Source organism: Hyla sarda, chromosome 7 (genome assembly GCF_029499605.1).
Source record: "Hyla sarda isolate aHylSar1 chromosome 7, aHylSar1.hap1, whole genome shotgun sequence".
NCBI classification, from domain to species: Eukaryota; Metazoa; Chordata; class Amphibia; order Anura; family Hylidae; genus Hyla; species Hyla sarda.
In genome coordinates this window covers 176,637,508-176,653,839 of record NC_079195.1, presented here as the reverse complement: position 1 = coordinate 176,653,839, position 16,332 = coordinate 176,637,508, and the positions used below count along the sequence as shown (strand labels likewise).

The window sequence follows — 16,332 nt, the reverse complement described above, 5'->3', positions numbered from 1 at the left end:
GCCCCAGAGGTCGCAGATCTGTGCGAAGACCTCTGGATGCTGGATGTAGGGACCACTCGCCGGGGTCGGCTGAGGACCGGCTGAGGAAGTCCGCTTCCCAGTTGAGCACACCCGGAATGTGAATCGCCGAAATGGCCGGAACCTTGTTTTCCGCCCAGATGAGAATCTTTGTCACCTTGGCCATGGCTGCCGAGCTGCAAGTGCTGCCTTGCCGACTTATGTATGCTACTTATGTATGCGTTGTCCGAGTGGACGCGGACAGGGCGGGACTGAAGCAGGGACTCCCAATGAAGAAGACAAAGAAGAATCGCCCTCAGCTCCAAGATGTTTATCGGAAGAAGGGCTTCCCGGGGAGACCAGAGGCCTTGAACCATCCAGTCCCTGAACACAACGCTCCATCCCGACAGACTGGCATCCGTGGTAACTACCTGCCAGTGGAGAGAAAGAAATGATCGCCCCTGAAGAAGAAGGGGGGAGCGGAGCCACCAGAGCAGAGACTGACGGATCCGTTGAGGGAGAGCAATCTTGCGATCGAGAGACAGAGGAGATCTGTCCCATCGAGAGAGAATCGCCAGTTGAAGGGGACGGTAATGAAACTGGGCAAAGGGTACGGCTCCCATGGCCGCTACCATCCAACCCAAGATTTCCATGCAAATGCGGATGGAAACTGGGGCCTGGGCCCGAAGAGAGCGGACTCCTGACAGGAGCGACAGACGTTTGTCCGGCAGAAGGCAAAAATCCGGGAAGAGGCAGAGTTGAATTGAAGTCCCAAGAAGATCAGAGACTGGGTGGGAGAGAGGACAGACCTGTCCTGGTTGACCATCCACCCGAAGCGATTCAGGGTCTGGAGAGTGAGATCCACATTCTCTAGAGTCTTGACTCTGGTGGGAGCCTTTATGAGAAGGTCGTCCAGGTAAGGAAGCACTGAGACTCCTCTCGACCGAACAGGGCCATCACTGGCGCAAGGATCTTGGTAAAGACCGAGGAGCAGTGGCCAGACCAAAGGGTAAGACTACGAATTGAAAATGCCCCTCCGGAACCGCAAAGCGGAGGTACCGCTCATGTCCGGGAAATATTGTAACATGAAGGTAGGCATCCTTGATGTTCACCGAAGAAAGAAACTCCCCTTGTTCCATGGATGCCACTACCGAACGGAGAGATTCCATTCGGAAGTAGCGGATGAGAAGATGACGGTTGAGGTCCAGAATTGGTCACACAGAACCGCCTTTCTTGGGAACCACAAACAGATCGGAATAGAAACCCCGAAAACGTTCCCCTGGAGGAACGGAGACAATAACTCCCTGGAGGAGCAGGGACTGGAGGGCCTCCTGAAACTGCTTCCCAGAGAAGGAGACCAGGGGGGGCTCGGGACTGAAAAAACGATCCCTCGGAACGCCCGGAACGAGGGAGCCTTCTTGTCCCGCAAAGGCGCCTGCCCAGACCCCTCATTGGGGCCAATAGTTCGAAAGGACCGGAAGGAAGAGGACTTCCTCTGGGAAGTAGAGCGAGCCTTATTTTGAGGCAACAAGTAACTCTTACCCTCCGTCGTCTCAGAGATAATCTCGTCAAGGCGCTTGCCAAAAAGACGGGTACCAGTAAAAGGAAGCTCGGTGAGAGACCTTTTGGAGGCGGCATCCGCATCCCACGCCTTAAACCACATGGAGCGGCGGAGAGACGCTAGGAGACCCACAGCAAAGCCAGCACAATGGACTGACGGCATGGAAGCTGTGCACAGAAAGTCCCCAGCTTTAGAGCATTGGAGAACCAAAGCAGATAGATCCCCTGGGGGGAATCCCGCCAGGATACCCTGACAGAGTTTTGAGCACCACTGAAAGGGCTTTGGGCACCCATGCAGAGGCGAAGGTGGGAAGCAGAGAAGAGCCTGCTGCTTCAGAGGCAAACTTCGCTAAGGACTCCACCTTCTTGTCTGTCAAGTCCTTGAAGGCAGCCGCATCTACTAGCGGCAGTGTAGTAGCCTTAGAGAGGCGGGAAACTGGTGGATCCACCGAGGGAGGGGAAACCACCTTAGAGGCAAGGTCCTTGGTGAATGGGTAACGCACTTGAACCTTCTTCATTCCCGGGACCTCTTGTCCGGATGCCTCCATGCAGATTCCAGAAGGATGTCAAATTCAGCGAGAGAGCTGAACCTTTGAGGTGCTGGTTTAGCACGATGAAAGGATACTTCAGGAGTCACATCTGAAGATCCTGGGTCCTCTAAGTGAAAGGTGTCTCTTATGGCCGCAACCAATGAGTTCACCGTTTCAACTGTATCCGAGCGGTCCTCTGAGTCAGATGCCTAATCGGAAGCCTCATCCTCCATTTCACCAGGAGAATGTGAACGAGTGGAGGCAGCCCTGGAGGGGGGCGACCCTGACCGGGTACGCGGCTCTGGCGAGGCAGAGCAGCTACTCTGGGAACGTCCTCTGGAGGAGCACTGTTTGTGACCAGATGACACGGGGGGGGGGGACCCACGTCTACCTGAAGACTCAATGTAAGAGTCAGAAGAAGCACCCCTAGTATGCTTGTGAGAGCGTGAGGCTTGTGGAGAAGAGGATCAGGACTCTCTAGAGGGCCGGCGCAGGCTTCTTAAGGCAGACACCAAATCACGGGAGGCCTCAGCCACCGAACGGGAGACTTGAGTCAAGTCAGCCATATACTGGGATAGGAAGAAACCCAGGCTGGAGGGGTGGCCGAATCCACCGGAACTGTAAGAGCATCTGGGGGAGCTAGGGGGTCTGGGAGAGCAGTGGCGCAGGCAGAGCCAGTGGGTTCAGCAGAACCAGGCATTTTGGAATTACATGTCATACAGACAAAATAGGAGGCTAACAGTCCAGTTGTCTGTTTAGAGGGAGGAACAGTTCTGTGTCCCCTGTGGCAGCTGCTGTGAGGAAACTCTGCTCTATGTAGACAGAGAGGAGAAATGACTAGCCAATAGCCGGATAGGGGCGTGCCTGGAGCAGGGGCACTGTCTGATTGGCCCCTGCCACCTACATCGCGCGCACAGCGCTGATTGGAGGACGTTTCGTGCCTCCAGTAAGCTCTGGCGACCCTGTGGGCGGAGCTATAGCGCCCCGGCCGCCGAAATGCCGATGAAGAAGAATAATGGCGCCCGCTCCTTGCCCCAAATCGCACATGTCGTCCGCATATGCGCTCGCGGGGAAGTGAGCGGGCAAGATTGATATGCGCCGGCAGCTGTCTGCTGCCGAAGTGAAAGTCAGCGCTTCATGCGCCCATACAGTGAAAGTGCCGTGGCTGTCAGCCGCATAGTAACACACAAACACACACACACACACACACACACACACACACGAGTGCATAGAAAAAACTAAGCAATTCATCCCAATATGCCACTGCTCTCCCCAGAATAATAAAGATTAAGCCCCTAGCACAGGCCAGCCCCATTAGACCCTGAAAGGTGGGCCAAAAACTGAGGGTCTCCAGAGGTTGTGAATCAGCACCTAAGGAAGAAAGGAATATATATACTCACCTCAGTCAGAAGAACTTACCTAATGGAGTCTTCTGTGAAGTCTTCAGTCAGCTTTCTGTCACCTGCATCACTCCGAGCTACCATGTGTGAGCGAGGCGAGCAGGGAATTGGGGGACCCGGACCCATGAGGAACAACCTCAGGCGCTGACCGTTGGTGAGAGGGGGTGAACAGCGCAAATACGCAATTTCTGTGCCCCCTCAATCGCAATGGGAAAGTTCCTGAATCCCCACCTGAAAACATGAAGGAAAAAGGAACACATTCCCTAACTAGGACAATAATAAAACAGAAGACCTGGTCTGGAGAATTCCAGACCATATCCACCTCCTTCAGACACTAAGCTAAAACTGATTAGCTCAGGGCCTGGACGCGGGTATATCCTGCTGGGAGGAGCCAACTTTGTTGCCATAGTGTCATACATCCTGGAGACAGCAGCATACACCACAGTCTGTGTCCCCCAATGGAGCCGAAAGAGAAAAGTAGATTTTTATGCTTACCGTAAAATCTTTCTCGGAGGATCCATTGGGGGACACAGAGACCATGGGTATATGATGCTGCTGCCACTAGGAGGCTGACACTAGGCAACAAAAGAAGGATTTACCCGCCCACAGGCTCTGAGGTATCAGTTTAGTCCCAAAGCAGTAGGAAAGGACCGACAGGGAAACTGGGGATAATGAGCGAGATTCACACCATCGAAAATAGGACCACCAAGTACGGTGATTAAGGGGAAAAGGGACCCTGAAAGCCACGGAGCAACGAATCGCCACCAAGTTACCTGTGGCAAAAGCTGTACAACAGGCAGACTGCAGGGAAGCAGAGCAGAAGTAGTCTCCAGCATTGGAGAGTTGAATGCAAGATCAGTCAAATCTTCCAAAGGGGCCCCGGACAAAATGCCCTGGTGGAGCTGGGAAGCCCAGACCGAAAGGGCTTTGGACACCCAAGCAGAAGCGAAGGAAGGAAGAAAAGATAAACCCACCGCTTCAAAGGGGAACTTGGCCAGATTCTCAATCTTCTTGTCCGCCGGGTCATTAAAGGATGCTGCATCCGCCAATGGTAGAGTGGTCAATTTCGACAGACAGGAAACCGGAGGATCCACAGCAGATGGAGATGTCCATTTCGCGATAAGGTCCTGGGCAAAGGGAAACTGCGCCTGAACCTTCTTAGTCCCTTGAAAGCGTTTGTCTGGATGCTTCCATGCTGTTTCCAATAAGGTGTCAAATTTAGCATGAGAGCTGAAAACCTTAGGAGAGCAGCGGGAACAATGAAACTTCTGGTGCTGGGTCCAAAGTTCCGGGGTCCTCTAGGTGGAAGGTGTGCCTGATGGCAGAAAGCAAGTTGTCTACCATGTTGGACACGCTGGCTCGGTCCTCTGGATCAGAGGCAGAACCTGAAACCTCATCTTCCAGCTCCCCAGGAAAGTGGGAGCAGGTGGAGGCAGCCTTAGATGAAGGCGAAACGGACCTGGCACGCAGATTTGGAGGCCTAGGACAGCGACCCTTAGAGTTGCGGCCTCAATTAACACCCCCTGCGCTCTGGACACTTTACCTGGATTGAGTCCAGAGAAGAGAAAAAGCTGCCGGCCATGCGCATGCAGCGCGGCCGACAGAGAAGACAAACTCCCGGCGCACCGATCGCCTCACAGGTGGAGGAGGCCGAAGCGAAAGCAAATGCCGGCCATGTGCGCATAGCACAGCCGCCGGCAAAGTAGGGCTGTAAAAATGCCCCAGTAAAAATAACATTAACCACTGTCCTAAGTACCAATGCTTCTGTCCCCTGCTTTCAGAATGTCCGAGAAGGAACTGTCTCTAGAAAGAATAAAAAGGAGTGGGACAAAAACAGAGGGGCTACAGAGGTTGAGAATCCTGAATAAAGTATAGCTTCCTAGGAAAGGGGGGGGGGGGGGAATACCTTGTCCTGGGAAACTTACCTACTGAAGTCTTCAACAAGCTATTACACGCCTGCATCATGCCGGGCTGAGACAGCAAGATGAGCAGAGTAGATAGGGGTACCTGGACCTAAAGGTGCAACCCCAGGCGCTGACCGGTGGCGAGAAGGGGTTGACAGTGCATTATTCGATGCCTGTGCCCCTTTTTCGCCAATGGGGGGGGGGGGGGGGGGGTGAACAGTGAGCGCTATGCTCCAGAGCCCCCACCTAAAAAGAGAGAAATAAAAGGGAGAAAAAAAAAATCTATACACCCGTCCCTAAACTAAAAAAAATAAGAAAATTAAAGACCAGGTCTGGAGAGCTCCAGACCTGTGTCTGCTTCCTACGGACACTAAGCTAAACTGATAGCTCAGAGTTTGTGGGCGGGTATAACCTGCTGGGAGGGGCAGACTTCTTTTGTTGCCTAGTGTCAGCCTCCTAGTGGCAGCAGCATATACCCACGGGTCTGTGAGTCCCCCCAATGGAGCTGAACGAGAAAAACATGTATATTCTTTCTGCAGACTCTGGAATTGGGATTACCGCAGCAGAAACATCTGTGCACAGCAGAATCCCCTTAATATCAATAGGCTGCTGGGAAATCTCTGTGCAGAATTCCGCACAGAGATTCCATTGGGTGAACATACCCTAAAAGATACACATGATTCCTAGGCTGGTTTCACATGAACATTTTTCATCACCGCTGTTCCTCTCAGTTATAGAAATGAGCAATGTCAATGGGCTTTTTTAAATCTCCACTATGCTCCATTACTGTCTGTTGCGTAGAATTTTTTTTTTTCCCTTTTTCTTTTTTTTTTTTTAAACAGAGAAAAGATGTGCATGCAGGGCTATTTTTTTCCCATTATTTTTATCCGTTATTTCATTCGTTATTGCTACTGAGCAAGCTCAGAAAAAATAACACATTAAAAGGACATCTGTAGCAATAAATTACCACAGGATAGGGGATAAGTGTTTCATCGGGGGGGGAGCAAGACCGCTGGGACGCCGACGCCGACCCCCCCCCCCCCTCAGGAGATCTCTCGAACTGGGCCCCGGCATTGCCGAGCTATTCGCCGGCTAACGCATATAGCGTCGACCTCACTGAGGTCGATGGTACGCCCCCCCCCCCCCCCATACACCTCTATGGGAGAGGCAGGGAGGCAGATGTTTTAATGGCTAATAATAGACGTTAATTGTCCGTTATCTTATATGCAAGTTTTTCTAAATCTTTTACAATTTTACTTCATTTAACATCAGTTTCATATTCATTATGAGCGACCTCCGTTGTGTCAATAATAGACATTTCATAACTGATTTGAACAACGCTGATGTAAACAAAGCCTTCCAAGTGTTAATTACTTATTTTTTTTAAGAGATTAGACAGAAATAGGACAGACAGAGCACCTGATAGACTTCTGTCCAGAACCTGTGTTTCAGCCTTTTCTTGACCTTGCGCAGTTGTTTGTTATTCTTGAAGGAGTCCAGGTGGGTCAAGACCCCCATTATTTTTGGAAAACCATGGACCTGGCAGATATTCAGGAACTCAAAGGTCTCCATTTCAAAACCAAAGCTAGCATCTATTAGCATCAGAACCTGAGTAAAGAGAAACAAGTTAATGTTGAGAAGAAGCAAGAGACACTGGATTGGAGTTGTGACTGGACACATGTCACATAGACAAAAAATAAATCAATTATTGCATTTCCAGGATGAACAACAGAGGAATGACAAAGTGCAAAATTCAAAGATTAGACACTCCTGTGTGGTTATCTTATAGGAAATGGCATGTCTATGGAACATATTAAGTTCTAATGAATAGATATTAACTTCATCTGTCACCAACACTATTACTGGTTGGTAAGGTTTAGGATTCCAGGAAAACAAAGAAAATAAACCTGTCTCTATAGGAGAAAGAGTCTCCTAGGACTGTATCCACCTTTTCCAGCCCACGGGAGCACCTGAAAGCTGAACTAATTTATGCAGGAAAAGTCATCAACTGCCGAGCCGAGAAGTTCGCGACGAATCGAATTTACTGTAAGTTCGCTCATCTCTAGTGCTGAACAACTCAAAATATTCCAGTGAAATCTATCTTTTCTTAGGCTCTATTCAAGACTACAAAAACTAAGATACAATAAAGAATCGATCATACAACACATACAAATGTTGAAGATGGGCTCCACCAAGGTGCCTTTCCTAATTAAGACCTCAAACAGTCCCAAGCAAATTACTATAGACCCACAACCTCTGCTATTTCTAGAGTTGGCCAATTCTTAAAATAGAAAAAATGTGGTGACTGACCACTATACAGGATATACAGGAAAGTGAAGGCAGTTACACGGGGTGCAAGAAACTCCCCAAAACAAGACCTAGGGCTATGAAAAGTCATAGTTCACAGAAATGTTGGTCTGCATTCCTTGTCGATTTACCTTATACCCCAAAAACACTCACCAGGTCAGCAACTTTAGCCAAATCAATCATTGTATTGATATCACAGCCACATTCAATGATGGTAAGACGTCTTTTCTTTCCTAAGATTACCCCAAAAAAAATATAGAAAGATAAATTGCAAGGGATACTGGGAGATTTTAGCTTTAAAGCCTATGAAATTGTGAATGCAGATCTATACTGTATTAAAGGCTGTGAATCAGGAATAGTACAGGTTAAGTAATTCAAAGCATTTACAAAGTTACACATCTTATGAAAAAAAATGATCTTCAATGAAAACAAGTCTCTAAATCAGTTGTGTAGTGGGGAGTTGTAGTTCTGCAACAGCTGGAGGCACACTGGTTGGAAAAAAATAACAGAACCATGCATTCTTCCCCTAGAGACAGACACAAATAAATTATCTATAGAATTTTAGTTGCTGGACATATCAAACATTCTTTATCATGTCCCATATGAATAGATATTCTAGTACCAGAGACGATGGTAACAGGTCCGCGGATCTCTGTGAGTTTCTGCTTAGTGAAGTTTTTAATCAGACAACGGATCAGGGTGCTCTTGCCAACTTTTGGGGGCCCCACAACTACCACAACAACAGGAGGTGGGTCTAAAGGTGTCCGGTCTACCACTGGGATATGATGCTTTTTCGTCTTAAGATCCTGTGTCCTGTAATGAGAGGCTAAAGTGAATACTTCAAAAGTGACAACAGTATCTGAAACAACTGTAAATATAAATCCACAAGCTACAGATAAGAGACATTTGCCAATAACTTAACCTACTATGCCAATGCAGTTGTTATATGATTAAGGAACCCTAATTCTACCTCTCAGACAATGTGTCCACACCCAATGGCGTCTGAGTGGTTGATCTAAGGATCATGGTAAAAGATACATATTTACTCTATCCTGAACGCTGCTTTTCATGGCATCAACCCCTTTACCTGTGGAAGTTTCGGGCCATACGCACAGCGGACTGCACAGCGAACGCTTTGGGGTTCCTCTTCCTGGCATCTTCCTCAGTACCAGTTCCTCCCTCTCCTTGCTGCCGCTTACGCTTCTTGTTGGCCTTTGTTCCACTGGCTTTCTTGTTGTGTTTCTTTTGTTTCTTTTCATCCATTTTTCTATCTTTATCTGTGTTTAGCTGTGGAATATTAAATAAAAGTGAACAGAAAATCTAGAAAAACATAAATTACTCTTACCGGTAATTGTTTTTCGTTGAGCCCATGATGGAACCTTTGGAGAGACCGCCTCCTTCCTCAGGACAGGAAACAGGAACTGGAAACAGTTTGCATATAAGGACCATAGGAGCTGCTATTCCCCAGTTCTTAAGCAAGTATCAAGTAACAACCCAAAAGGAATTATCAATGAATAATAATCAACCATAACTTACATACATAGCTAGGAAATATTAATATATCTCCCCTTTTTTTTTTCTTCCATATAACATGGGAGGGAATTAGTAGGTGCCTGGAGAACTTTATGACCAAATGAAAGCTCTTCATCTCTCATTTGATTCAACCTGTAGTGTTTGTGAAAGGTATGTGGTGAACTCCAGTGGCTGCTCTGCAGATCTGCTGAATAGAAGCTGAGGCTCTCTCTGCCCAGGATGTAGAAACTGATCTGGTAGAATGAGCACTAAACCCTCAAGGGGGATTTAGATTTGCAGAAGTGTATGCTAGCTGGATGGATTGTTTTATCCACCTCGCCACAGTGCTAGGAGCAGCTGCTCTACCCTTATTCCGCCCCTGGAATTGAAGTAACAACTTAGGCGATAGGCGCCAATCTTTAGATATCTCCAAATAATGAAGAAGACATCTAACATCTAGACAATGGAATTCTTTTTCCTTGTCATTTTTAGGATTTTCACAGAAGGAAGGTAGAATCACAACTTGAGTTCTATGGCAGTCAGAGACCATCTTGGGGAGAAAGGCTGGATCAGGAGACAACACCACTCTATCATTAAAGACAAATAGGGCTGGTTAATAGAGAAACTAGTAATTTCCCCAACCCTCCTGGCGGACGTGACTGCCAAAAGAAACACAAGCTTAAAGGTAAGAATCTTTAAGGGAACCTCAACTAACGGCTCGAAGGGAGTTTTAGTGAGACTATTTAGGACAATATTTAAGTCCCAAGGTGGAACCAATGGTCTAACCACCGGAGACATCCTGACTGTAGCTGATAGAAATCTTTTAATCCAGGGATGTTCCGCTAGTTTATAATCAAAAAGAGCACTAAGTGCTGACACTTGAACTTTTAAAGTACTGGGTCTAAGCTGTTTATCTAGACCCGCTTGCAAAAAATCTAATATTTTTGGGATGTCAGGAGTTTTAAGAACATCAATAGGGTTTTGCATGAATCTACCAAAGGTTTTCCAAGTTCTTAAATAAATTTGAGAAGTTACCCTTTTTCTGCTCGCCAACAGAGTAGTAATAACACGATCAGAAAGACCCCTTTGTTCTAAGATGCCCCGCTCAACCGCCATGCCGTCAGATGCAGATTGGAGGACTCGGCATGCATAACTGGACCTTGATGTAGAAGGTTCCGGGACTCTGGAAGGATCCAGGGATCTGACACCGACATCTTCCTCAACCAGGTGAACCATACCCTGTGGGGCCAGAATGAGGCAATGACCACTACTCTCCCCCTGTCCTCTCGGATCTTCCTTAGGACTCTGGGAAGTAACCTGACCGGAGGGAAGGCAAAAAGAAGTCCCCTGCACCAACTCTGTGAAAAAGCGTCTATCCCCAGGGGGTGATCCGCTGGTGACGGAGAAAAAAATCTTTTACTTTCCTGTTGGCCCTTGAGGCAAACAGATCTATGCGGGGAGTACCCCAACGTTGACAGGTCTGGAGAAATATTGTCTGATCTAACTCCCAATCCCCTTGGTTCAGGCGATGTCTGCTGAGATAGTCCGCCACCTGATTTTGGGACCCCTTTAGATGGAGAGCAAACAAGGAGCTGAGATGCATCTCTGCCAGTCTGAAGATGTGATGACAAGTCCTCATGAGGGAAGGGGATCTGGTACCCCCCTGATGATTTAAGTAGGCAACTACTGTGGAATTGTCTGACAGAATTTTTAGGTCTTTTCCGCCAAGCAGAGGAACGGATTGAGAGATGGCGAACAGGACAGCCTTCAATTCCCTTAGGTTCTGAGATTCCCTGGAAATCTCCTGACTCCATTGACCCTGAAGGATTAAGGATTCTCCGTGGGCTCCCCACCCCCAGGGGCTTGCGCCTGTAGTATGGCAAAATTCGTTCTTTTTTATCCAATAAATGCCCTTTTCTAGATTCGCCGGATTTACCCACCAGAGAAGGGACCTCTTTACTTGGGCTGAAGGGGTCATGTAAGTGTCTAATGAATCAGGGACTCCGTCCCACTGGCTCAGGATTTGTCCCTGTAGCCTCCTTGAATGGTACTGAGCCCATAAAACCGCTGGGATACACGAAGTTAACAGGCCCAGGGCAGACATGGCCTCCCTTATGGGGAGCTCCTTTAGTTTCAGTAGCTGAGACACTTTCTGCCTGACCAAAATCACCTTGGATTGGGGAAGAAAGGAGATTTGACGGGTGGAATCCAGGCCTATCCCCAGGAATGTGCATATCTGAGAAGGGACCAGGTGGGATTTGTCTAGATTCACTTCCCACCCTAGATTCAACAGAATTAAATTTTGTGAGTCTGAAGAACATGCCGAATCAAGAGCTCCTCCGAGTCTGACACCAAAAGAAAATCGTCTAAGTACAGAACTATGACTATATTTTGTTCTCTTACATGGGCTATCACCACGGCCATAAGTTTGTTGAAGACTCGGGGAGCCTGTGATAGGCCAAAGGGAAGTGCCTGAAACTGGAGGTGGAACAGACAGGTTCCCAAGACTACTGCAACCCTTAAATATTTTTGATGACCTTGGGAAAAAAAGAACATGATAATATGTGTCCCTCAAGTCCAAGGTGACCATAAAACAGTTCTGGTTCAGGTTCAGGATAGCTGATTGAATAATTTCCATCCGAAATTTGTGGTACTTCAGGAAACGATTCAATAGCTTGAGATTTATTATAGTGCGGAAGGAGCCATTGGGCTTTCTTTCAAGGAAGAGCGTGGAGTAGTATCCCAGACCTCCCTCTTCTTCCGGAACCTGAACCAGAACTCTCTTCTGAATCAAGGAGAAAACTTTTCTCCAGGGCAGCCTGTTTCTCTGGAAACCTTCGGAGATCTGTTGGAACAAATCTGGGAGTCGGGAGACCTGAAAAAACTATTTTTAAACCGTTTTTTATTGTGGACAAAACCCAGTGGCTTGCAGAAATTTTCTCCCATTGGGGAAGAAAATGAGACAACCTGCCCCCCACTGGGAACCTTAAGTCATTGCTGACTGGACTTCTTGGAGGTTTCAGGGGTAGTGAACATGAAACCTCTGCTTCTTCTCTGGCCTCGCCACTGCCTGGCCCTGTATGAATCTCTCCGAAATTCCACCCTTCCTCTTCCACGAAAGGGCATCTTGTTCTGGATAGGTAAGGAAGGGATTAAGGGAAAGGCCTTCTTCCTATCCGCTGCTTTCTCTAAGACTAGATCTAAATCAGTCCCAAAAAGAAAGGAACCTTCACAGGGTATAGCACATAATTTAAATTTGGAGGTAAGATCACCTTCTTTCCACTCTTTAACCCAAATAGCCTGTCTGGCAGAGTTGGCACAGGCCGAGGCTTTAGCGGATAGTCTTAGGGTGTCTGCAGAAGCATCCAATATAAAGTCTGCCGCTGCTGCCAAGGTAGGGATTGATTGAAGCAATTGGTCTCTAGGAGCACCATCCCTGATCTGCTCCCACAGCTGATCAATCCAGACCTTTAAAGATCTTGCCACAGATGTGGTAGCAATAATTGGACTGAAGGAGCCTGCTGTTGCTTCCCAGGCTCTTTTAAGAAATCCATCAGCCCTTCTGTCCATTGGCTCCCTTAGAGAGCCGGCATCCTCAAAAGGTAGGGCTGCTTTTTTAGACATCTTAGCCACAGGTGGATCAATTCTAGGGGACCTATCCCAACTGACGGTGAATTCTTCCTGAAAAGGATATTTTCTCTTAATAATGAAGGCCTTGCACAGATAAAGGCTCAATCCTATTATCAAGCTTCATGGTAGATCTAACCACTCTGACTAGACCGTCCACATTTTCAGTAGGAAAAAGAGCGGCGCTATGAACTTCCTCCAAAATTTCTGACTCTTCATCCAAATCCCCCTCTTCAAATTCTAAAAAAATCTCTTTGCTCGGAACAACCAGGTACAGAAGAATGGATGGCTATAGTGGAATAACTAGGCTCTGGCTGCACAGATGACCAAGTAGACATACAGGCCTTAATCTCTTCTCTGACTACCTCTTGCATACTTTTGGAGAAAGACGGAGACACATCCTCCACAATCCTTTTAACACAGGCTTCACAATGTGAACTTAAATAATTTGGATCCAGCTTCTTTCTACAAAGAACACACTCTTTACTTTTATATTTAGCCTTCCTAGGTGTTTCCTTAGCCTAAAACAAATGAACAAAAACTACCATTAAAAGGTGTCTGATCAGGGGGGGGGGGGGGCCGACTCCTGGGACCCCGCCATTACCACGTCTCTGTGTGGCTAATGCGCGTATCGTCAACCTCACGCCCCCTCCAAACAGCTCTGGGGGAAAGGTGGGGATGCCTGAACGTTGCATCTCCGCCTCTATCATAGAGATACATTGAGGGGCGTGTCACATGTGACACGCCTCCTGCGTGGGAGAGTTGCAGCAGAGCCAGGGCTTTGTACAGGAAATCGCAGAGGAAACCCAACGTTCAGACCCCCGCAATCAGACACTTATCCCCTATTCTGCAGATAGGGGATAAGTGTCTATGGCTGCAGGTCTTCTTTAAATGGGCACTGTAAGAATTTAAAAAACTTGTTCATTCACTGGAATGCATTTCTGCATTGGTCCTACCACCGATTATTTCGGCTAAATGTCTGCAGTGTGAACAAGCCCTTATAGCCATACAATGATTTGATCTGGTCAGTATTTGACATTCGTATTTGTAGGCCAAACCCAATGGGGGAGATTTATCAAAACATGTGCAAAGGAAAAATTGTCCAGTTGCCCATAGCAACCAATGAGATCCCTTTCATTTTTCAGAGGCCTTTTCAAAAATGAAAGAAGCGATCTGATTGGTTGCTATGGGCAACTTTTCCTTTGCGCAGGCTTTGATAAATCTCCCCCAATGAGTGGAACCTTAAGGCTATGTTTACATGAGCAATGTCTGCTCGAAAATGCGCCATCTCAGAGATAGAAATTAATTTCTACATGTCTATTCTTTCTGCGGACTCGGAAATCAGGATTTCCGCAGCAGAAACATCTGCTGTGGAAATTCCGAAGTGTGCACATTGCAGCAGAATTCCATTGATATTAAAGGGGTTCTTCTGCGGAATCTCCATGCGGAATTTCACAAGGAAATTCCACTGTGTGAACATAGCTTATGGCTATGTTCACTCGGGGGAATATCCGCACCGAAAATTTCTGTGCGTACATTCCCCTGACAGCAGAGACAGGAGCACTTGGAAATGTGCTGTCTCATAGATGCCAATGTATTTCCGTGTGGTGTCCGCACACAGAATAGACATGTCTATTCTTTCTGCGGACACCGGAATGTGAATTTTTGCGGCAGATGTTTCCAACACAGAAATCCTGCTTTGTGAACAACCCAGAGAAGAGAGGTAAAGGAAGGTCTGCACCTCTTCCATATTTTGGAATGAATCATGGTTTCAGCTTACAAATACAGCTCTGTGTCCACTGTCCAAGCAGCTCAAACTTTGGCCAGACACATACAGCATTTGACACTGTTTTCTGAGTCAAAACCAGGAGTGAGAAATATAAATAGGATATTCTAAAAATTCTTTATATATATATATTTTTTAAACTTCTATAAAAAAATCTTAATCCTTCCAGTACTTGTCAGCTGCAGAAGTTGAGTTGCTATTTTGAGTCTGACAACAGTGCTCTCTGCTGACACCTCTGACTGTCTCAGGAACTGTCCAGAGTAGGAGCAAATCCCCATAGCAAACCTCTCCTTCTCTGGACAGTTCCTGAGACAGACAGAAGTGACAGCAGAGAGCAGTGTGGTCAGTCGGAAGTGAACACCACAACTTCAGCAGCCGATAAGTACTGGAAGGATTAAGATTTTTTTTTATATAAGTAATTTACAAATCTGTTTAACTTTCTGCAGCCAGTTAATATGGAAAAAAAAGTTTTTTAATGGAATGCCCAGATTAACAGGTTTCCTTTCTGCAGGATCCACTGATGCTTTTGGTACAAAAAACACTGCATGTGGTATATAATACACCAGTATTCCCCAACCAGGGTACCTCCAGCTGTTGCAAAACTAAACTCCTAGATCAGTGGTCTCCAACCTGTGGACCTCCAGATGTTACAAAACTACAACTCCCAGCATGCCCGGACAGCCATTGGGAGTTGTAGTTTTGCAACATCTGGAGGTCCACAGGTTGGAGACCACTGTCCTAGATTGTCCGGACAGCCTGGGAGTTATAGTTTTTCAATAGCTGGAGGCTGCCTGGCTGGGAAACACTGCAGCACATGCTGCATGAAGCAATGTCTGAAGTAATGGAGACATATACCATGGCGGTGTGAGGCTCGCCATACATACAGCTGTGCAGACGCCATGTATCTTGCTGTTTATGTATAGGATGTATACATAAGAAATAACTCAGCTTTTCTAGTACATTGGTGCAGACCCGCTGCGACCTGTAGTACGCACACCACACAACGCTTATACTTTACCTATGTCTCCGGCTAGGTTCCACACTAGTCAGCGTTCACACAGTCCACATGGGCGCTACTTCCGCCGGAAGTGAGCACCGCTGTTCAGGCACGTCAGGAAACAGTTCGAAAGCGGAACCAAATAACTTGCAGCGCGGTGTGTGCGGACTGTACATTGATCCGCCAGACATGAACTTGTAGAACGATGTCCCCATTATTCTATGTGGGAAAGCGCTGTGAGGATCAGTATGGTGAAATGCACCATAAGCTCCAGAATAGGAAATCTACTTTGTCATACAATGATACACTCACTGATCTAATAAGAGGACACATCTACTGTTCAGGATCCTGGGATAGTTGGGTGACAGCTCATGTGAGGGTAGTAATGGTCACTCTAGAGCAGTGTTTCCCAACCAGGGTGCCTCCAGCTGCTGCAAAACTACAACTCCCAGCATGCTTGGACAGCCAAAGGCTGTCCGGGTATGCTGGGAGATGTAGTTTTGTAACAACTGGAGGCACCTTGGTTGGGAAACACTGCTCTAGAGGGAATCCAAGGAGGAGCCAAGAATTTGGACATTGGTAATAGTCATTCCAAGATGAAAACCTATCAGCAATCCACAGGAAAGATGGTATGTGGCTGCTGAGACCCCCACACATTATAAGAGCGGGGTCCCTGGAGCATCAGCCAGGTATGGGCATTGCCACCCCTTTC

At 47.3% G+C, this 16,332-nt stretch overlaps 1 protein-coding gene across 1 annotated transcript in view; it reads right to left on the bottom strand.

Annotated features, from left to right (window-relative positions):
* BMS1 (BMS1 ribosome biogenesis factor) overlaps positions 1 to 15,716 on the bottom strand; it is a 58,651-nt gene extending 42,935 nt beyond the window's left edge. Inside the window, exons 1-5 of the mRNA XM_056531398.1 lie at positions 15,642 to 15,716; positions 8,786 to 8,985; positions 8,321 to 8,511; positions 7,852 to 7,931; positions 6,811 to 6,999 (exon numbers count right to left, since the gene is read on the bottom strand). Coding sequence (XP_056387373.1) covers positions 6,811 to 6,999; positions 7,852 to 7,931; positions 8,321 to 8,511; positions 8,786 to 8,961 — 636 coding nt within the window. The 5' untranslated portion in view covers positions 8,962 to 8,985; positions 15,642 to 15,716. The remainder of the gene's footprint in view (positions 1 to 6,810; positions 7,000 to 7,851; positions 7,932 to 8,320; positions 8,512 to 8,785; positions 8,986 to 15,641) is intronic.
* Between the last annotated feature and the right edge of the window lie 616 nt (positions 15,717 to 16,332).